General features: G+C 31.8%; 4 protein-coding genes across 4 annotated transcripts; 3 read left to right on the top strand and 1 right to left on the bottom strand.

The window, feature by feature from the left end:
• Window positions 1-1031: 1031 nt before the first annotated feature.
• LOC145752618 (uncharacterized) lies at window positions 1032-6008 on the top strand. The gene is made up of 12 exons (XM_082568921.1): window positions 1032-1231; window positions 1505-1766; window positions 1948-2147; window positions 2298-2539; window positions 2712-2900; window positions 3023-3571; window positions 3790-3863; window positions 4025-4205; window positions 4645-4860; window positions 4980-5141; window positions 5408-5531; window positions 5606-6008. Exons 1-12 carry the CDS (start codon window positions 1044-1046, stop codon window positions 5703-5705), a joined length of 2487 nt encoding a protein of 828 aa, XP_082425047.1. The 5' UTR covers window positions 1032-1043; the 3' UTR covers window positions 5706-6008.
• Window positions 6009-6628: 620 nt separating this feature from the next.
• LOC145752294 (T-complex protein 1 subunit delta-like) lies at window positions 6629-8731 on the top strand. Its single transcript, XM_082568554.1, has 3 exons — window positions 6629-7829; window positions 7906-8136; window positions 8359-8731. Exons 1-3 carry the CDS (start codon window positions 6714-6716, stop codon window positions 8623-8625), a joined length of 1614 nt encoding a protein of 537 aa, XP_082424680.1. The 5' UTR covers window positions 6629-6713; the 3' UTR covers window positions 8626-8731.
• A 1719-nt stretch (window positions 8732-10450) lies between these two features.
• Window positions 10451-17549, top strand: LOC145751994 (uncharacterized). Its single transcript, XM_082568175.1, has 11 exons — window positions 10451-10765; window positions 10939-11076; window positions 11844-12035; window positions 12868-13086; window positions 14168-14262; window positions 14608-14984; window positions 15087-15224; window positions 15510-15559; window positions 15646-15849; window positions 15931-16097; window positions 16660-17549. Exons 1-11 carry the CDS (start codon window positions 10577-10579, stop codon window positions 16880-16882), a joined length of 1992 nt encoding a protein of 663 aa, XP_082424301.1. The 5' UTR covers window positions 10451-10576; the 3' UTR covers window positions 16883-17549.
• LOC145751995 (solute carrier family 2, facilitated glucose transporter member 5-like) lies at window positions 17157-22620 on the bottom strand. The gene is made up of 12 exons (XM_082568176.1): window positions 22512-22620; window positions 21934-22056; window positions 21682-21816; window positions 21452-21555; window positions 20768-20931; window positions 19740-19861; window positions 19448-19618; window positions 19190-19368; window positions 18876-18972; window positions 18392-18555; window positions 17637-17787; window positions 17157-17438 (listed from the first exon to the last, which is right to left on the bottom strand). Exons 2-12 carry the CDS (start codon window positions 22054-22056, stop codon window positions 17355-17357), a joined length of 1494 nt encoding a protein of 497 aa, XP_082424302.1. The 5' UTR covers window positions 22512-22620; the 3' UTR covers window positions 17157-17354.
• Between the last annotated feature and the right edge of the window lie 396 nt (window positions 22621-23016).

Raw genomic sequence — 23016 nt, 5'->3', positions numbered from 1 at the left:
TTAAAACTTTGAGCAGAAACTCAAATCATGTGCAACGTGCGTCACAGTAGTTAATTATTGACTCTTGAGGTTACTAAAGTTGATTAACCTCGTTTTATTTTAATTAAAGTTTCTTTTTGTAACAAATGGATGGCAAAGTTAAATGGTTAAACTGGCAGCGTGGTGTAGTAGTTAAAACACTATCTACACTACATGAGGTCGTGGGTTCAATCCCTACTGCTCTTATGCTGTAGCGCCCTTGAGTAAGGCGCTATAAACGGTATGAACTCCTGATAAGCCAGCAACTAATCAACAGCTCATTTATCAAGCAATTCTATTCTATAATATCCCAAACTGCTAAAGGCAACTCGAGACTGGGTCGAGGTAACAGTTGTTACTCTATGTTTAGGTCGCGCATTCGACCTTCTCACATCGAGGACAAAGATATACACAAAAACAATTTTGACCGACAATAAAACATTTTTATTTAATCCAGCTTACCTTAACCTTATTCTAGAAGATACTTTTTAATTTCAAAAATAATGTTGACCTGAATTTCAGTAAATTGTGGTTTTTGAAATTTTGATTTTCGAAAAAATGTTTATTCGGTAATATAACAGAATACATAATTTGACCTATAATTAAGTAAAATTGATTTAATTTTGTAATTTTTTAATAAAAAAACATTTTTGAAAAAAATTGGTTTTCAATCTATGTTTACTTGCGGACAACAAACGATCAAATTCGATTGGTATTAAAGTTTGAGTTGATTGGTTGAATTTATACGCCCAATTGGAAACGGTCTGGTGGTTCCAAATAGAAAATTCCCTATTGTTGAATTGTGGTTCTGCAATTTTGCTATGTTTAATTTTATCTTATATATTAGAGGTTAAACTCTAGAAAGTACTCCTAACTATCGTAATATATTAATTAGAATACAGTATTAAACAGCAAGCAGGACTAGAAATGTTAATTAATTTACTAACTTTAGTATGTAAAAACAAACATGGCCCTATAGTGTTTATTGAAAATTATGTTTATTTGTTAGTTAGGAGGTAGGAGAAATGGAACCTGATAACATTTGGGTGTACGACCCTAATTTGATTTTGACCAGTAATAGTGGTGGTAGGTTTGCTTTTGGGGCGTTTGGCACATTTTTAAGTCACTGCCAGACACAAAAGCATGGCAGAATAGTGGTAAAATGCAATATATCATCAGGAACTACGGAAAACATTACAGCTCTTAACAGAAAGTAAATTTCTTGATAATGTTTTTAAATTGTAAATTTAGTGAACAGTGGGGCTTAAAATCATATTATTTGTTTTATTATTATTAACAAATATGTTGTTGAAAGATTGTATTTTAAAATTTAACAATTTTAGTTGTGTAGGTAGTCTGCAATCTTAATTTGAAGTTTTGTTTAAATAAATTACAACATATTATGTTAATAATTAAGTATAAAGCCTCGATAAAATTTCAAACAATAGCTTTCTTTGTTTTAATGATACTTATTTCACCATATTAGGTTGTTGATTCAATTTGAGACACTACGTGAATTAACACACGCCAATCTGTTGCAATGCCACGGAGTGACATTTTGGGATAATTACTGCGGTATTATGATGGACTACATGCCCATGGGTAGCCTTGCTGATCTTATTATTGTCCAAAAGGAAATTTATGTACATGTTAATGTCCTAGCTCGTATGGCATTGGAAAGCAGCTCAGCTTTGGCATATTTACATAACTTTGCTCCGCACAAGAACTTGGTCCATGGCGATATAAAGGTAAAACATAGCCTTAGTTGCATATATGGTTTTTCTTGTTATTAAAACGCAGATTAATTAAAAAAAAAATCTGTTTACACGAGGGATCGATCTTACAACCCCAATTATTGTGTTTTTAATTGTCTATAATCAACAATTATATTTTAATTTTGTTTAAACTAACTGTAAACGTATTTTACAGCCGCAAAATATGCTTTTAACAAGTCATCTTCAAATCAAAATTTGTGATTTTGAAACTATAGAGATGAGAGAAACTACAGGGGCATCTCGCCGCTCCACTTCGACACAGTCTGCACCATTCCATCACACAGCTCTATTTACTGCACCAGAATACTTGCGAGACTGCCAGTTATCAAGAAAACCCAAAATGGATGTCTACAGGTAATACATATATTTTAAGTCTACAGTGTAGACTTTAATATTGTTTTAAGTAAATCTGTAAGATTTTTAAAGTTAAGTTAACGTGTATTGCTTTATATTAGTTTTGCCAAAAACTTTTGCATGATTTTAATTGCATTACTTTTTATTTAGCTACGGTATGGTATTGTACGAAATGCTAGCTAGAAAACCTGTGTTTTACCAATGCTTCATCGACCAAAGTGTTATAAGAGAAAACATAATTGCCGGCAATAGACCAGATCAAGGCTTTATTGACGAACAAAAAAATTCTTGTTGTTACTCTCAACAAGACAAGGCTTTGTTTGAAACAATGGAACAAATAATGAGTTATTGTTGGAATGGTGACTCAAACCAGCGACCCGATATGCTTCAAGGTAATATTATATTAAAGAATAGCAGGTCTTTTTTGGTGGTATTTCGCGCATCAATGTAAATTTACAACAAACATTAAAGTAACAACCAAACGCTGAACAGTTTTTGGTTTTTGCTGCATCAATGCTTTATAAAAAACCATAGCTTTTTTAAATTAAATATATGTCTCCTCAGTGAAAACCACGTTAGAAAACTCGATGAAGGATTTAAAGATGTGTGATGTTTCTATGCAAGCATGTGAAGTAGCCAAACAAGTAATGGCAAAGAAAGGAGAAGTGAAAACAGGAGTTATGAACGTGCCGATATGGAACGCTGGGATGCAAACTTTCGGCAATAATAATCAACAACAGCAACAAGTTGATGGTATTTTTTTAGGTTATTAATATTGTAAATTCTAAAATAGTATCATAAAGTGACCTCCTTTATTTTTTTTCATTTTTCTTCTTCACATTTCTCCTCTTGGTTAAGTTTTAGTTTATTTTTAGATTATCTTACGGAAAGTGTTACATATCCTATGGAAACTTTTTTCCTACCACTAAACCCACAACAACAACAACAACATCAACAACAACTAGTTTCTTCACAACAACAACCTGTTTCTCCACAACAACAACCACTTTTTCAACAACAACAACAACAACCTGTTTCTCCACAACAACAACCATTTTCTCCACAACAACAACCAAATTATTCTCGACAACAACCCGGTTATTTACAACAACCATTTTCTCCAGAACAACAACAACCAAATTTTGTGCAACAACCACGTAACCAACCACAGAAGCTATATTATCAACAACAACCTTTATCCTTGCAACAACAACAACCAAATTATCCACAACAACAAACAGGCTATCAACATCAGGTTTCTTCACAGCCACAACAGTCGGAATACCAGCAGCAACTATCTCAGAATGAGTCTGGTGCAAAGTCTACAACTTCAGGATTTATAAAAACACCAGATTATCAAAAATCACATCAGGATGAACAAAATTTTTTGGGGGAAACATTAGACAATCAACCATTTAATACAGGTAGATTTAAATAGAAAATTAAAACAAGTTTTGACCGGCAGTGTGTTGCAGTGGTCAAAACTTTTGCTTCACTACATGACGCCGTGAGTTCGATTCCCACTGCTTTTATTCTTTAGTTGGTTATTTATGGGGAACTTCTTGTTAAAGTTTTTTTTGGCTAGGGAATTACGTATTTTATTTTTATTACATTAATTTTTAAACACAATTGTTTTATATAGGATGGATATTTGTACTGACAGCAAACGGCATATACAGATTCGATATCAAGAAACGAAAGTTTTCTAGTCTGCCAGTAAGTAATCAGTAATTAGTTTATTTAAATGAAAAAACATGCGTTTTAGGATTTCTGGTAATTAATTTTAGGCCTCAAACTCACAAATAGTTAACACATTTAAGCATACAACTTTATTTAATGTGTTTTTCTAAAGACAAGTTTGTTTGTATGTTTTATAGGAAATTGAAAAAGGCAAAGTGTTTGGAAAAAGTGGACGTTTAGCTCTTGTGGATCACGTTTTGTATTTTATAGAGGAGAAAGAAATGTTTAGTTTGGATCTTGAGGATTCTAAAGCTGCTTGGGCTAAGTGTGCTTCACCAAATAAGACTCATACTAATCCAAAAATAGCAGTTTTTAAAGGTAAATATTGACTTGTTTTGAAATGGTGTGAACAATGTGGTGGCAACAACAAAATTTTCTAGGCGCAAAGCTGTAGCGAAAAAACATCATCTCATAGTTTTTTTTGTACCTAATAAAATGTATTTTTGTGTTGTATTTTTTGTTGTATATAAATTTATTCTCGATGTGGGAAAAAAAGGTCGAATGCGCAAGCTAAACATAGAGTAACATCAGCTGCTGATTAGGTGCTGGCTCAGCAGGAATTTATTCCGCTAATAGCGCCTTACTCAAGGGTGCTACAGCATGAGATCAATGGGGATCGAACCCAGGACCTCATGTAGTGTAGAAGATCACTACACTACGCTGCTGATATTAGCAGCACCTTGATAAATCTTAACACTTATACTAATTAAACCATATGCATTAAAAGCTAAACCATGTTAGAATATGACGTTTTTAGGCCAGATTTTTTACGGTGCCGACAGCAAATTAAACTTGGACGAAGTGAACCCAGACCAATCCTCTGTTAATGTTACTCTGAATGAAGACCAACAAGATTGTCAACCGAAATTCGACGACCATATAGAACGATACATTCCAGGCAAAAACAGTAATTGGGCTGTTCAGATGTACATGGCGTTTTCTGATAGCTGTAATAATATCGTAGCTACAAAAGGTCTGTTAATTTTCGGGTTCTTATGCCATTGAAAACCGACAGCTGGGTGTAGTGGTTAAAACACTTAAAAAAGATTTACCTAATTTGATTAGGCTACTAATGGTTACCATTTGTTTTAGACAAGCTGCTGTACATTACGAGTTCAGACACTCATTTGGGCCTAAAAGAAATTAATCCAGAAACCAAAGAAGTAACTTCCGTGGATTATTCATTACCTGAAGGGACAACATTGCCTTTAAAAGTTCCTGCTGTTCTAAGTGCCGGGATGATCTATTTTCTTGGTAATTATTTTTTATTTAACTTAATAGTCAGCATTTTTGTGAAGTTATTAAAAGACTTTACTTAACAACAGACGGTCTCAAGGTCTTGGGTTTTATTCTCACTGCTGCCATGCCGTAGCGTTAACTAGTTCGGTGCTTAAGACAGAATTTCTACATAACCTTAATGTACATTTTATTTTGCCAATTTAGTTACAATAAAATCCAAGAGTGTAGGATAAAAAAAATTAAACCGCTACGTTGGTTCTTATGATATATATTTACTACAGGCACCAAAAATACAAAAGCTTGGTTTTTGTTAAACAAGAGTTTGATTTCCCCGACAGATTTGAAAAAAACGCCATCTGAAGTAAAGCATGTGTGTGATCTTAATGGGATATTGTATGGATTCGGGTAATATTTTAACCTAATTTTATTAAGGAAAATCCTACTTACAAAAAGATAAATGTAATTATTAAATATTCAAGAGCTGCAGATGCACATGTTTGGAGTTATGACCCGGAAAAGGATGACTGGAATTGGGATGCAACTGAAAAACACTCTGAGATTATCCACATTACAACTTAAACTAAATTACTGCAATGTTTACCCATTAATTAAACCTTGCCAGTTTTTGGGTAAATTATTCCAACTATCTAAATAGCCAGTTTTTGGGTAAATTATTCCAACTATCTAAATATTTTTTAAGTAATATAAAATAAAGTATATTAACTTTATATAGACCAAGGTGTATTTAAAAAAGTTTTTAAAAAAGTATAAAATGTACATATAACTTAGCTTTTTCTAGCAGAAATTTTTTTTTAATATAACCATTTTTTAATTGTGTGTTTTGTAGTTTTTAATAATTTTGTACAAAATAAAAATTTTAGCATGCTATATTTTTTTTGATTTATAATTAAAGGCAGAGAAATCTTGTAAAATTCTCCATAGAATCGGTTTCCGCATGAGTTGTTCAGAAAAATCTAGACGAACGTTGGTTCAAAAATAAAATTTTGTTCTAGCACGTTCTCTTACTAAAATGTCCGTTGTTAGGTTGAAAAGTAAGCAAAACTACTTATTAAATCATCAATTAGATAAACAAGAATAAAATTAGGATAAGAATATTAACATGGTTGGCAATTTTTAACACGCGTTTGTCTAAAAGTCACAGATTAATTTGTCACGTGGTTTTGCTTTTAGTTGTTAAGGGCGTAGAGGCAATACTAGAAAACGTAAAATTATCTGCTAAAAATAAATATGACTAAAAAGGGCCACGCAAATGAGAAGATCTTGTAGTAAATTTTGAAAGTCATGTAGAGAATGATTTTTAGTAGGCATTTATAATTTCCTTGTTTACGTACTGCTGTACGTATGACAATTTTTAAAATTGAATTATATATATTTTATTTTTAAGGCGACTATTCATTTTGTAGTAATAAGCCATTCTTTCCGTTACTTGGAGGATAAATAAATACAACCAGACAAATAAGCAGAATAATACATTTTTTAATTTTATACATTTTATATTTTTAGATAGAACACATTTTATATCTTTCCAAAATTTCCGACTTATACACATAAAATTAATTTTTAAAAATGCCTCAACCCAAATCTTTAATGAAACCTAAATCAGGTGGCAAAGCTGGACAGTTTAAGGACAAAGAAAAGCCAGTTCAAATTCGTGAAAGTAACATCCAAGCTGCAAAAGCTGTTGCTGACTCAGTCCGTACAAGTCTTGGACCTAAGGGGATGGATAAAATGATTCAGGATGAGAAAGGTGATGTCACAATCACTAACGACGGTGCAACTATTCTGCAACAAATGAAAGTGCTCCACCCGGCTGCAAGGATGTTGGTCGAGCTCTCAAAAGCTCAGGATGTAGAGGCAGGCGATGGTACGACTTCCGTCGTCGTGATTGCTGGAAGTCTTTTGAATGCAGCATCCAAGCTTTTAGGAAGAGGACTTCACCCCACAACGATTTCGGACTCTTTCCAAAAATGTGCAGCAAAATCTGTTGAGATTTTAACAGAAATGTCTCAACCGATTGAGCTCACAGATCGTGCCACCCTACTTAAGAGCGCAAATACTTCGCTTAACTCAAAAGTTGTGTCCCAATATTCAGGCTTGTTAGGTCCTATGTCTGTTGACGCAGTTCTTAAGGTTGTTGATGATAACAACGCTGCAAATGTTGATCTTCGAGACATCAAAGTCATCCCGAAGATCGGAGGAACAGTCGATGACACGGAATTGATTAATGGATTAGTTTTATCTCAAAAAGCAGTTTCAGGAGCCAGTGGAGGATTAAGACACGTCGAAAAAGCAAAGATTGCTCTGATTCAGTTTTGTTTGTCTCCACCGAAAACCGATATGGAAAATCAGGTTGTATTATCTGATTACACACAAATGGATCGTGTTTTAAGAGAAGAGCGCCAATACACTCTTAACCTAGTGAAACAGATCAAAAAGGCCGGATGCAATGTTCTCCTTATCCAGAAATCAATTCTCCGAGATGCTTTAAGTGATCTTGCTCTTCATTTTCTTAACAAGATGAAGATCTTAGTGGTCAAGGACATAGAGCGGGAGGATATTGAGTTTGTGTGCAAGAGTACCGGGTGCAAGCCGATCGCGAGTATCGATCATTTTACTCCTGAGATGTTGGCAACTGCAGAGTCAGTAGAAGAGGTGAACGTTGGAACTGGAAGAGTCGTCAAGGTAACAAATTGTGAAAATTGTAAAATTTATCGAATTGGAAAAAGAAAAAAAATTTTCAATTTAAGGATTTTTTTAGGTTACAGGATGCACTGGAGGAGGAAAAACTGTCTCAATCCTCGTACGAGGAAGCAACAAACTTGTGCTACATGAAGCAGAACGCTCCATTCACGATGCTCTCTGTGTGATCCGATGTCTAGTAAAGAAGCGAGCAATTATCGCTGGAGGAGGAGCACCGGAGACGGAGCTGGCTATCCAACTATCGCAGCATGCTCAAACTTTGAGTGGAATGGAAGCATATTGCTTTCAGGTAAATAAATTTAAATAAAATATTGTAAAAAGTTGAAATTGCATTATTAAAAAATGTGATGTTCAAGTGATTCGTATTTTATCAAAATCTTGAATTTATTTTTTATTTCGAATGCCAATTCTATTAAAATCTTTAAGAAATCGTTTTTTCGATTTGTATTTTTAAAACCTTTTTTTAACTAAATTTTTGTCGCACAATTACTATTTTCATTCTTGACTTTAGGCCTATGCTGATGCTCTAGAGGTCATACCTTATACACTATCAGAGAACGCTGGCCTTAATCCAATAGGTACGGTGACAGATCTTCGTAACAAGCATGCTACTGGTGACAAAAATTCGGGTATCAACGTTCGAAAGGGTGGTATATCTGATATGGTTCAAGAAAATGTATTACAACCATTACTGGTGTCTACAAGTGCCATAGAGCTGGCGACCGAGACCATTCGAAGCATTTTGAAGATCGATGATATAGTTAATACAAGGGGTTAGGATTGGAGGAATGTTGTGCATGATTTTTGGAATTATTATGTTGTGAAAAGTCGGCGTATTTTGGACGGTTTTGTTTCTGTGATATATAAAAGTTCATAAAAAATTATTGTTGGGTATATATTCTTACTTGAGACGGATTTTATTTTATCCTTTTCCACATAAACGATATAAATTGGTATTAACTACCAAACTCCTAAATAAGCTAACCGGCAGCGTGGTGTAGTGGTAAGAACACTTGCTACATCACACATCGGGGTCGTGGGTTCAATCCCCGCTGCTCTCATGCTGTAGCACCCTCAAGTAAGGCGCTATAAACAGTATGAACTCCTGCTGAGCCAGCACTTAATCAGCAGCTTAATTATCGGGCAATTATAATCTATAATATCCCAAACTGCCACAGGCAACTCGAGACTGGGTCTGAGTAACTGATGTTACTCTATGTTTAAGTCGCGCATTTGACTTTCCCACATCGAGGATAAAGATAAATACAAAAAATTAAGTAAGTTTTCTGTTTAAATGAAAAATTTGGTGACCGCTAGATGGGGCTGTCGAGTAGGGGATATCACGAAAAAACTTGACATTCGAATCAACATGTTTAAATTTATATTTACCTAACTTTATGTGAGTGTACAAATTAGATTAGATAATTTAAAGTATAAAAAAAGGTTTACGGTTTAGAAATTAAATTAAAAACTGGTATTTCTATATACTGAAATCGCACCAGTTTTGGCTTTTGAATTAATAAATTGTGTAGCCAGTGTTTAAATCTGAATAATAATAGAAAAACGGTATATGTAACTAATAGTTGCAGTTAGTGGTGACATATTTGCAATTGTCATTCAAAAATAATTTTTTAAAACGTCAAGCAAGGGTAATTTAAGTTTTTTTCCGGTCATATCCTTAAATACACTTCAAAAACAATAACATCTACGCGCTGAAAACCACCGTATGTGACGTCACTTTAATAACCTGTGACGTAACGGAGGGAAAGAGGCCATTGTGTTAGAGGAATGAGCAATTTCCTGCAGCGTGCATTGAGAAATGTGAACCATTAAATTTAGAGAGAAAAAGGGAAAGTTAACCGTGTATGTTTCAAGTTAGTCAAGTTTTGGGAAGGTCAATATACAGCTTATTATAACAGAGAATAAAGTACGAAGGATTAAGAATCAAAGATTTTTAGGTGAGCTAGCTTAGGCTTACTGCTTAAAAAACCGCGCGAAAAAGAAACAAAAGTAGTAACTAAAACTACACATGTTTAATATTTATGAGAATTGTTTTTTATTTTTGAACCCCAACCTGTATTTATGACTCTTAAACCCTCTATTAACTGTTATTCTGCTAGAGTTAACAGTTTGGTGATTATACTGTTATTAAATGGCAAAAATTTCTGCAGTACAAAAACACCTTTTTTTAAAAACAGTTTGTCTCAAAACTGTTATTTAAACGCTAAAATTCAGCTTTTGTTTATTTTTATGGGCGTTTATAACGTTTAAAAGGCACAAAAGTTTAAGAGAAAAATCAAAAAACAGCTGTTTTTTTAGTTCTCCCTCTAAGGCAAAATTCGAAATACTAAATAACAATGCCCTAATTAAAAATGCGCGAGTTACAAACTATAAAAACTATATAAGGCAGCAGCATATGCTCTATAGCAGGGCTGTTACACTTTGTTTTGGCTTCGGAACAGTTTTGTTATCAAAATAGAACCGAAATTTAATTAAGGTGACATTTGGAAAGGACCTGTGATATAAAATCAATAAAAAACACTGAAATTTGAGTTTTTAATCTTCGAAATAAATTCCGTATGTTTTATTGCAGACTGTTGTATTTTAAACAATAAAAAATGAATTGAAATTGCGTTAGTCTAACGAACTTTCAAATATTAGAAAAGAATGATGCAATTACTTTTTAAGATATCAGCATATTTTCAGTAGTGTTACAACATACCAGCAAAATGAATGTTACACATTTACCTACTGCCAGTTCAAACTGGTCAAGAATATACGAAGAAAACTATAGTGAAACTGGTAGCGGGTTAGACTGGAAAATATACAATACAACAGCAGATATTCATAATCATATGATTGATATTACAATGTATGATTGCAATGTTTGGGGCATGCCTTCAAGGGTCGTATTACAAGTAAGTTTTGAATTGTTATTACAGGTTTATTTTATATACTGAAAAAACTAGGTCGTAGTAAGTATGTCACTACCTTATAATAAGGATAAAATATAAGCCTATACATATCAAATAGAATTAGCCCAAATTTTTTTGTTTTTATTTTAAAAATTTGAAGTTCCTTATTTTCACAGGCGTTCGTGCTTTTGATGCTGATCTTCAACCTAGCCGCTGCTTCAATCGTATTCGCAGTACCAATCAGTGTGAGGGGAAAGCATGTTTCGTTTCTATTTACCTGCGTTAGAATATTGAACATATGTGACATATGGCAGGTGATCACATTAAAATTGTATGAAATATATTCTCTACAGTAGGCTATAGCGTTTATTGTAAATAAAATAATATAACAACTAATTAAAAGCTATTTTAGACCATATTTAAAAACAAATTTTTTATTTTTTATTTAATTTTAAAAAGCTTGACAATATTTTATTAAGTTTCTGGTTTTGCTATATTAAAAACAACGAAAAATTTGTATTAAAATTGTTTTTAATAATATTGCTTAAAACTTTTCAAGTGTTTTCAAGTATTTAAGCTTTTAAATGGCGCTAAGAACACAACTGATACTGAACAGACGCTTAAAATAACTTTCAAAGTAAAGTCGATTTCGTTGACGTATTAGTTTAAACTGTTCTACGAAAATCAAATATTTTATAAATTGTAATATTATGATTTTAATAGTCACCTGTGAAAATTTAAAATCAATTCAATAGTTACCACACAAAACATACACTATTAACATTTAGGATATACTATATAAACAATAGGTCATTTCTAAACAATACTTGTTAAATTTAGCAAAGTTTTCTCAATTAAACTATTTATAATTCTTACAGTCTTGGGTTAGATTCCCATTACCGCCCTTGTTTTACTACTGGTAATTACTTATATTAAGTTAATACCCATTTAGCAGCTTAATATGGTCAAAAATGGCAACTTAAGACTGGGTCGGGGTAACAAATGTTACTGTAAAACCGCATAGATAAAAGAAATACAGCAATAAATTCTAAAAAATAACAAAAACTTATAATTTTTTTAGTGTTTTGTGATATTTTTTGCACCACTGGTTGTGCCGTCTGACTGTCACCCTAGCCCAGTTATTTGTAACTTCACTGGTTACTTGTTCGCAGTTGGTACTCTGTTCTCACCTATAGTAGCTATCGTTATGGCTCTGGACAGAGCAATAGCTGTTTATTTTCATGTTTGGTTTAAAGCCCACCCCTATTTGAAGGTAAAAAATGACAATTTTGGTTATTTTTTTTTTAGGTTTTTTATATATTTTTTTAAAGATATTTTAATTTTAAATACATTTTTTTTTAACTTTTGTAAATATACATGTATGTATATAAATATGTAAGGACTAAGTCAACTATTTATTTATTATTTTTTCCTTTGTTTCCTTTTTGTTTTTTTACTTTTTTGTTTACCTGTTACTTTCAAAATATACGTACCGATTACCTAATCGCAATTCCTTCCTACAGAGCCAACGTTTATTAATTACACAAACAATTATTTTGCAAATATAGCAAACAAAAATTACCTATACAAATTTGGACATTAAATATTTGTTATTTGGCCACTTTTAAGAGGCCCTCAATCAATATTGACTATATGATAAAAAATGATATAATTGTTTATATTTTTGTACTACTAATGTAAATATTTATAAAGGCCAAACGGTTATTAATAGGCAAAAGTAATTTTTTTTTAATGGCCTTTTAAATTTAATGATATATATAATATAAACAACTAAAAATTGGAAATTTTTAACATTTTAAAGCCTCAACATAGAGTAACATTTATTACCCCAACCCAGTCTCGAGTTGACTTTAACAGTTTGGGATATTATTGATTATAATTGCCTGATAATTAAACTGATGATTAAGTGCTGGCTCAGCAGGAGTTTATATCGTTTATAGCGCCTTACTCACGGGCGCTACAGCTTGAGAGAAGTTGGGATCGAACCCACGACCTCATGCAGTAAAACCAAGTGCTACAATACTGCTACCATCATTATTTATCATTTTTTAAATTTTTTTAAAGCAATATTTTAAATTTTACAGGTAAAATATTGCTGCCTTGCTGCTATATTAGGCGTATATGCTTTATACTTTACTCTGCCATTCTACACTGACTTTGGAAGTTATATAGCAGTACCCTGGTTATCTTTATGCTCATTTGAATGGGGAATAGAATACCGGTCATTTAACCTTATTTTAGCTATTATGACAACATTATTGATGATCGTTTTGATTGGATCAAATATTGCTATAATATTAAGGGTAAATATTTCTGTTTTTTTCTAATGTGGTGTAGTGTTTTTGTGTTAAATGTAATGATTAGGGCACTGGGAATTAACACGTGATGTTCATGGTTCGATCCCCACTAAGGGTTATTTGGTTTTGGGGCCTAAAACAATTTTATTTTTTACTTTTTTAAATAAATTTTTTTCAAAAATTTAAAAAAAAGTTAGTCGAAAAATTAAAAAAAACTTTTTGAAAAAAATTTTAACTTAATGCAATTTAAACTTTTATAATTTAAACCATAATTAAACGAGTGGCCTTTCGTTTAAATAAAACATAAGCTAAATTATCGCGATAAAATCTACATAGATATACGCCAAATTATGACGTCATAAAGCCAGATTGTTACACAAAACTTTAATTAAATAACACAAATATTACAATTTCTTACATAAAACTATAATTAAAAATAATTAACAAAAAATAAGCCTTTGTTGAATACATATACGGTCTAATTAGCTTTAATTGTATTTGATTAAACCAGCAGCGTGGTGTAGTGGTAAGAACAATTGCTACACCACACATGAGGTTGTGGGTTCAATCCCCACTGATCTCGTGCTGTAGTGTCCTTGAGTAAGGTGCTATAAACGGTACAAACTCCTTCTGAGCCAGCACTTAATCAGCAGCATAATTATCGGGGAATTATAATCTATAATATTCCAAACTGCTAAAGGCAACTTGAAACTGGGTCAGAGTAACTAATGCTACTCAATGTTTAACTCGCGCATTCGACTTTTCAACATCGAGGATAAAGATATATAAAAAAAAATAAAATAAAAATAGTGTCTAAAACTAGCATAAAAAAATAAAAAAATTAAATAAAAATGGCCGTATGTTAAGATTGTTATCCTATAATTATTACATTTAAATTAATCAAGTTATAACAAATAATTTATGTACTTGATTATATGAACATTACATCGACATAAAATTGGTTTTAAAAAGCAAGCGGTCCTACTAAAACGAAAATAATATCATGAATATTTAATGAGTGCAGAAATGAATATTTGTAATTTTGTAATAATGCCAAAATTAATTATTTCTGTTTTTTTTTCTTTAGATTAAAAAACGAAAACAGCAGTTGAAGCTACTGCGTGGAAATTACGAACTAAGGTTAAAACAGAGAGAGAAAGAAAGAGAGAGGACGAAAAAAAGGTAATTTTAAGACAACTACGTCATGCAACTAATTTTTGGGGAAAACTATTCCTAACCTAACAACCTTTTAGAACAGTTACCCGGCTTGGGTAACCCCCTATTCACCCATAAAACAACCCCTCTTTTTCTATAGGCTAGCTTGTCCCTTAGTACAACTACTTCTGTGCTGCAATTACCCCTTTTAACTTTTACTAAACTAGTACAACTAACCTTTCGACCTCACCCCTTATAAATTTACCCCTAGAATAGCCCCCTTTAAACTACCCCCTCTTTTTATAAAAATAAAAAACTTGACTCAGAAATAACCCAAATTAACACTGGGTAAATTTGATTTATTTTGTGCAGGTGGTTATCTAAAAGTAACGACAACCTAGCAGATGTTTCAAGCGAAGTCGAAGGTTCAGCACTAATTGACCCCCTCAACCCAACCATCACCCACAAAAGTGTCTTCCAAAAGAGGGTATCAAAGAATCGCCCCCCGCCTCTAAAAATCCCTGATACGTCGAACAACCACAAACCCCCTTCTACTGGGGAAAACACCTCAACTTTAGCCCCTTTAATTCGTGTGAACACGGCGTCTAGTGTTCGATCCCCGCTGACGGCGTTTAGCGTTTTGTCACCAGCCCCAGCCACTTCCAACCTGTTACCCCCTTCACCTCTTATTCATTCGGGGTCAGATGGCGAAGGGGTCTCCCCAATGATTTTAAGAAGGAGTCAAGGAAGTAAAATATAATTTTTTTATTTTTTGCTCAACTTAAAAAAAAATATAAATAAAATAAAAATAATCATTAAATCATTTTCATTTTACTTTTTTTTATTTAAAGTGAGGTCTCGTTCTTCGGGCAAAAGTCTTGACACTTTTCTGAGTGACAATGCTAACCACAATGTGTTCCTGCCATCATTTACGTTTTCCAAACCACAGACACCAAACCTGCTCCGGCAGGTCTTGGAAAATCCTGCTGGTAAAATTAATTTTATTAAAAAAATGGTCTTTAAGAAACATGGTCTTTTTATAAGATGGTTTTCAGGAAGAATGGTCTTTATAAAAATGGTGTTTGTAAACATTGTGTCTATATAAAGGTTTTGAAAAAAATTATCATTATAAATATGGTCTTTATTAAAAATGGTCTTTATGGAATATGGCTTCTATAAAAAATCTTGTTTTTTCTTGTTGGTCTGTAAAATGGTTTAAGTTGCATTTATAAAATTTTTTATAATGATTTTAAACTGAAGTTTTGCTTTTTTAGGTAAAATGTCGGATTCAAATCGAAATTCTATGCTTAAATCAAGCGACGAGGTAAAAACTTTATTTATTTATAATTTACAAAAATAAATTAAAAAAGTTTTTACTAAATTTAAAATTTATTTATTTTTTTGAAAAAGAGTGAGGGTTGCCAGGCGACCCCTCGTGGGCAGCAACACTCCTCCACGTCCTCCTTCTTTACCTTCCCCATTCAGACGATCCGAGGAGCAAGTTTTCGGAGGAAAAAGAAAAAACGTCGGATCGTTCGCAAGAGCGCCAGTCGGATCACGAAAATGACGACAGCGATTTGCATGGTCTTCCTTGTCCTCTATCTCCCTTTTGTGGTACGAAAATTTATTTATAATATTTCTATTATTTTTTTATTTACAAAATTATTTTTTTAAATTTAATTTTTTGTTTTTTAGATTCGAAAATTGATTCAACTGGTTCCACAAAATTACAATTCGGTTTATATACCACCAGCTCTAGAGATTGTCACACTAATGGGGCCTTTATTATCACCCCTATTTAACCCAATTGTTTACGTGTTTTTTAACCCCCATTATAGAAATGATTGTGCGAAAAAAATTAAGTACGTAAACATTTTTGAATTTTGTTGTTTGTTTTTTGATTTAACCTCGATGTGGAATGGTCGAATACAGCTTTAACATAAAGTATCATTACTTACCCTAACCCAGTCCTTTTTTGATATTTTTTATAAAACCCATGATCTTGGGTCTTAGTCAAAAGTGCTACGGTATGGAAGCAGTGGGAATCAAACCCAGGATCTCAGGTCATGGTCAAATGTGCTACAACTAAAAGCAGTGGGAATCAAACCCAGGATCTTAGGTCCTATTTAAAGGTGCTACGACTGAAAGCAGTGGGAATCAAACCCAGGATCTTAGGTCCTATTCAAAGATGCTACGACTGAAAGCAGTGGGAATCAAACCCAGGATCTTAGGTCCTATTCAAAGATGCTACGACTGAAAGCAGTTAGAATCAAACCCAGGATCTTAGGTCCTATTCAAAGATGCTACGACTGAAAGCAGTTAGAATCAAACCCAGGATCTTAGGTCCTACGACATGGAAGCAGTGGGAATCAAACCCTTGACTTAAAAATGTCTTAAAATCTCAAACGAATTTTAATTTTTTAGATTTATTAAAGAAAAACTTTCGTGCGTAAGTCCGTTCACCACTAGTCGTACTACCGCCTCCCAGTGGTCAAAAAGTCGTCACAAATCCGAGGATCACATGATCAGTCGTAGTCACGTGATGTCGCGTGCATCCAGCCAGAACGATGACGTATTTGAGCTAGAAGAAACGGGCGCAAAGGTCAAAATTTTTTCAAACGAACCTTCGTTGCAATTGCCCGATTAATTTTCGCAGTTTTTTAAAGAAAAAAAATTTAAATCAGGTATTTTACAGACTTTTTTAAATGCTTTCCTTAAAAAAAAATTTTGTCTATGGTAATTTTATCATTTTTTCTACAATTTTTGTATTTAAAATTTTTTTTTAAGTTTTAATTTTTCAAGATTTTATTAATTGTTTTCGGTAATTTTACGGAATTTTTTAGTTTTTAATAATCTTTATAGTCCAGTTTAAACTCTTAAATTAACGCAAATGACTAAAAGTACCAAAACAATCATTAATAAGTTCATTTTTTAATTTTTTTGCACTAAAAACAATAAAATAATTCAACGTACTAAAACATAAGCGCATTTTCTATGACAAATCTACATTCAAAATGTACTATACTTAAACGTGATCGATAGGGTATTATATGACATCACTACTGCACTACTTATATTTGTTTAATTTAACGTGATCGGTGGGGTCATATATGACGTAATTAGAATATATTTCTTGCAAAATAAACACTGTTTAATAATGTAAATGCACCGTATACTAGCCAAGCATAACCCCCAAGATATTTCTGTAAAAAAAAAAAGTTTAAAAATAAATTAAAAAGTTTAAAAAATAAAAAAAAAAATTATAAATTCCCCAAATTTTGTTGCCCCCCCCCAAGTTTTACCCCTTCAATAATTAATTCCATTATATTTAAAATATTACCCTATAATATTTTTTCAATTTTAGCTTTTAAAATTTTTTTGTCCCAAATTAATTAACTTACCAATAAATAGGGGGCAGTAAACCCAATGAAACTAGAAGCTACCCAAAAAGTTGACCCCGCTAATAACATGATCATAGCTCCAGCGTTTGGGTAAATATTGATTATTTTTACAATAAGGGGAAAGGATACTAAAAGGGGTCCAATACCAGCTCTATAAAAATTTAAAAAATAAAATTATTTTTTTGGACAAATTTAAAAGTTTTCGCAAAAAAATTAAAAATTTAGGCTAAATTAAATTAATTACGATTCAAAAATAATTTTTTGTTTTTTAATAATAATGTAATATGCAGTTTATTAAAAATGCCAACTTTATGATATTTTTAATTTTGCTTGCTGCATATTTTAACTGTACTTCGCGTATTTACTATTATTACCGAATTAAAATAATGCTGTTTTCTGCTAAAACAAACTTTAAAAGGGTTATTTAATTTGTTTATATAGTTTTTTTTATTTATCCTCGATGTGGGAAGGTCGAATGTGCATAGAGTAACATCGTCAGTTCCCCCGACCCAGTCCCAAGTTGATTTTAACAGTTTGGAATATTATATAGATTATTGCCTGATAATTAAGCTGCTGATTAAGTGCTGGCTCAGCAGAAGTTTATACCATTTATAGCGCCGTACTCAAAGGCGCTACAGCTTGAGAGCAATAGGGATCGAACCCGGGACCACATGTAGTGATTTTAAATACCAAAAAAATCGCCCAAAAATCAGTTTTAACATTTTTTAGGATAAACTAATAAATATTAAACCCACCCAAGCATAAACACTGTCATGCACAGCACACTGAGATAAGGTATGACGTCACTTAAATGCTGGGTTAACATGGCAACAAACATGCTTACACAACCCACAATAATAAGGGAGTTCCCCGAAAGTAGGAGTTTGCGAAGGGAGACTCTTTTAAGCAGAAAAATTGTCTAAAAAAAATGTTTTTTAAATTAAATTTTTGTTAAAATTTAATTTGGATTACTAACATTTTACCAAAAACGGCGTTTTAACAACAATTTTTTTTATGTTATTCCCCCCCCATCCCATTAACCCCTGACCCTTATTTAGGATTTCCTCTTTAATTTTTAAACAAAATTTGACCTAAATTTCAGTAAAAAGTCGATTTCAAATTTTAGGTTTTCGAAAATATGTCTATTCGGTCAAATGGTGTATGGAATTTATTTAAATTATTTTTACAAATAATTTTATTTTTAAATAAAAATTAAACAAAGTTGGTAATATCACGAACCCCGATAAAAGCAAGTACTGCCGCTTCTGCGCACAATAAAATCGAACATAAAGTTGCATATTGAGGGGAAATCCCCGCTAGTGTGAATAGTTCGTCTCTAAAAATTTCGAAATTTTTCCATAAGTTTTGTGATTTTTAAAAATATTTTTAAATAAAAAATAAGATAAAAAATTTTAGAAAAAAAAAATTTTTTTTTCAGAAATTTAAAAAAAAAAATTTTTATATTAAAAAAAAAATTTAGGATGACAAAAAAATATTAAAAAAAAAATCTTTGGAATATAAAAATTTAAAATTAAAAAACAATATAAATTTACCCGTATAACATAATAATCACGAATCCATTCGACTGAGTATTAAGAGTTAACATTGAACCTTTAATAACAAGCGTTCTATATTTAGGAACTGATATTAACTCTCGTAAGGACACTCTTTTTAATCTTAAGTTTTTCTCAACTTCTTCGCTTATAATGCTGAGTTCTCGTTTGAGTGAATACTTGAGTAAAATTTAAAATTTTTTGAAGTTAAAATTCATTTTTAAAAATGTAAAAAATATCAAAAAAATTTTTTTTTACTGGATTTGATTTCCTTAACGGCTCCAAATTTTTTAAAGTTTTATTTTTTTGCCCCTCGCGTATTAACTGTGCTGGTGTTCTATGCAGCCAGGGATTGTTGAAAAGATAAAATAGGGAAAAAATGGCGGGGACGGACACCAAAAATGGCCACTTGTTGTCGCCACCGAGTAACTAAAAAAAAAATAAAAATTTTAAAATCCTAAAAATAAAATTTGTAAAACCGCTTACCGTTAGTGGCTTTAAACTATGGTCCAAATACCTATGACGTCACAAATATATTGACGTCACTTACCCTTTCGTGTCCGATGACGTTCCCGAAAATAAAACCTATTGCCATCAGCCACCCCGGAGAGCTTTGGGCCTTGGGTAGTTGTTCTTTGCAAGATAGTTCGGATACTAATATGTTAACCATGTCTAAAAGTTAAAAACATTAAGTAAAATAACTTAGCGAAAAGGGTATAAACAAACGGAGTCAGTACTTAAGGCTGTAGGTTCGATTCCCACTGCTTCCATGTCAAAATTTTTTTAAGCAGGGCGGTATAAACGGCAGTAACTACTCCTTCGTTTAAAAAAACAATATACAATATTTAAACTTGTAATTTTGTTATATAATTAATTTAAAACTGCCAAAGTCAGCTCAAAACTGGGTTGTGTTAACAAATGTTGGTTCACGTTAACTGTCCGTACCTAGACAAAACTGATAAACACTACGTACCTCCCAAATTTACTTGTAGCTTGTACGTAACTCTCCTACGCAACGCCTTTTTCGTTTTAAACTTAGATAGGGTTGGGGTAAGGGTATATATATTTGAAGACTAAAATGATGTCTGCGTACTGCCAAATTTGAGACAAAATCGAACTTATAACTGTTTAATTAAACTATATTACAGTTTAATTAAATTATATTACACTAAAATGTAAACTAATGTTTATTATTCGCATAGGCTACATTGCGAGAGAGCTATCTCGTAAATATTACGTAACTCCTAAATTCACTGGTTTTGAGAACGTAACTTTTTTTGTTGAGTTACGGACAATTAACGTGATCCAAAATGTTATATAATGTTTAAAACGCAAATTGGCCTCTTATGTTAAGGATCAATACATTTAAAAAAATTTCGAAATTTTGCAACCTCAAAAAATTTACGCAAATTGTTGTTACCAATTAACATTTAACGGTCGTAAAAATAGGTTACATTAAGCATATTGTGTAAACGCGTAAAAATTTTGTAAAAAAAAACCTAAAGTAAAAATAAATATTATAGCCTGTTTTGAACAAAATTTTTAAATATTTTACAAAATAAAATTTAAATTTTTTACTCATTCCGAATCCTCTGGCGAATCCATTAATAAGTCGACCAATGATAATAGCTTCATAAGAATGAGATATATAAGTTATAAGTCCCATTAGAACAACGGAAAATATATTTATACAGTGATACCATACCATTGATTTTTTCCTGCTCATTTGTGTAGCAAAAAAACTAAAAAAATAAAAGAAATTAATATGAAAAATCGCAATTAACATTTTTAATTAAATTATTTAAATATTATTTATCCTCGATGTGGAAAGGCCGACTTTGCGACCTAAACATAGAGTAACATTTGTTACCCTCACCCAGTCTCGAGTTGCCTTTGGCAGTTTAGGATATTATAGATTATAATTGTCCTGGTAATTATGCTGCTGATTAAGTGCTGGCTCAGCAGAAGTTCACACCATTTATAGCGACTTACTCAGGGGTGCTACAGCATGAGAACAGTGGGGATTGAACCCACGACCTTGTGTGTGGTGTAGCAAGTGTTCTTACCACTACACCACGCTGCCGGACCATTAATAAACACTTTACTTTAAAAAAAATACATTATAAAAGCAGTGTAAATTCAATAAAGGGCCTAACGTACTCAAGCTAAGCGAGTCTAGCCGTCTAACCATAATTTTAAGTTCTTAGTATAAGTCTTTATATAACTTGTAAACAGAAAAAAAAGTAAAAAATATAAATTTACACTGTTGCCAATGAACCTAAGATCGCACCAATCATTACCATACTTAGAGTTGTAGTTAAAAGAATTCGAATTTGGGAATCTGAGGCCGATTCGTTGAATCTAACCTAAAAAAATTTGAGCATTTTTAAAAACAAGAATTAAAAAAATATTGGAATTTGGTTTTTAAAATTCCTAAAAATTTTTTTTTTTTTGTTAAATTTTTATTTATTTATTTTATTCTTTTTTTTTACCACGTAACATTCGTTGAAGAATCGATTCAAGGCAGGAGTTGCTGGATTGAGTGACGTAATCACCATTCCAAGTTGTACAAATAATGTTATATTGGTCATATAAATAACATAAGTACACCACGACGAATTTTGAGGCTAAAAAATAAAAATTTTTATGTCAAAAAGAGCTAAAAATACATTAGTAGTATATGTGTCTAAACTATTGTATATAATTTGTTATAAAAATGTTGTTTTTAATTAAAATTAATGAACCTTGTAGTCTTGTTCGTTTGAGTTCAAATGTTCGAAACTTCCCGACTCGCTTTTTCGTTTGTCCTCATTTTTCGAATCGTTGTCATTATTAGAAAACAAAATTTCGACGTCGTTATTATCCATCTAATATAAAAAAGAAATACTAATAAAAAAATAAATTATTAACATTTATTTTCCAACAATATTTGTTTAGTTTGTTCTGAAATTTAGACAATACACTAATCAGCAGAATAATTATCAGGCAATTATATTCAATAATATTTTAAACTACCAAAGGCAACTTAAGACTGGGTCGGGGTAACTGATGTTACTCTATGTTTGGGCCGTAAAGTCGACCTTCCCACATCAAGGATGAATAAATTTAACAAAACACAAATGGAAGTTTGACATTTACCTTTTTTGGTATGTCAAGTTGTTTTTAAAATTCTGTTTTTGAAAGGTTATTGCGTTAAATGTTTTAGCATTTGCGTGAATACGCACGCTAAACTAATATACCGTGTCAAAAGTAAAAGGTCCCCTTCCCACTTGCACTTCACATTAGGCAATTACAGACTATCTATTTATAGCATAAAACTTACCTTTAAAAATTTCCCGTTGTTTTTCTTAATTTTTTTAAATTTTGCAATTATTATCACATTTTCTAAATTAAAAATAATAAAAACTTAAGCTAAAAATCTTAAATAGAAAGCTGTATATAATTAACGTTTTTAGTTTATGCAAAAAAAAAAAATTTTTCTCTAGCAACTAGAAATTTTTGGCAATTTGTATCTCCAGCATTTTTTGGTATTTTTTTGAACTAATTATAGAATTGTATTTCACATTCTACAGTGTAATACAATGCCCCTAACTTATATTTAAATGTATTAGACATTTACCAACGTTAAAGGCATTGCAAAAAAATAACTTAAAAAACAGGCAACCTACTGATAAATTAACATTTATATCACAGGTTTTTTTACAACACCGTAAAGCTACCTAATGATACTGAATACAATTTTCACTAGTCCTACAATAATATATCTTTAGTTTGCAAGTGTGGCGTATCCATAATAACGGGAGGGGCTGCATAAATTATTTAAAAAT

This window comes from Corella eumyota, chromosome 5, assembly GCF_963082875.1.
Source record: "Corella eumyota chromosome 5, kaCorEumy4.1, whole genome shotgun sequence".
Taxonomy (NCBI): Eukaryota; Metazoa; Chordata; class Ascidiacea; order Phlebobranchia; family Corellidae; genus Corella; species Corella eumyota.
The sequence above is the reverse complement of the archived record's forward strand: the minus strand, read 5'-3'. Positions and strand labels throughout refer to the sequence as shown.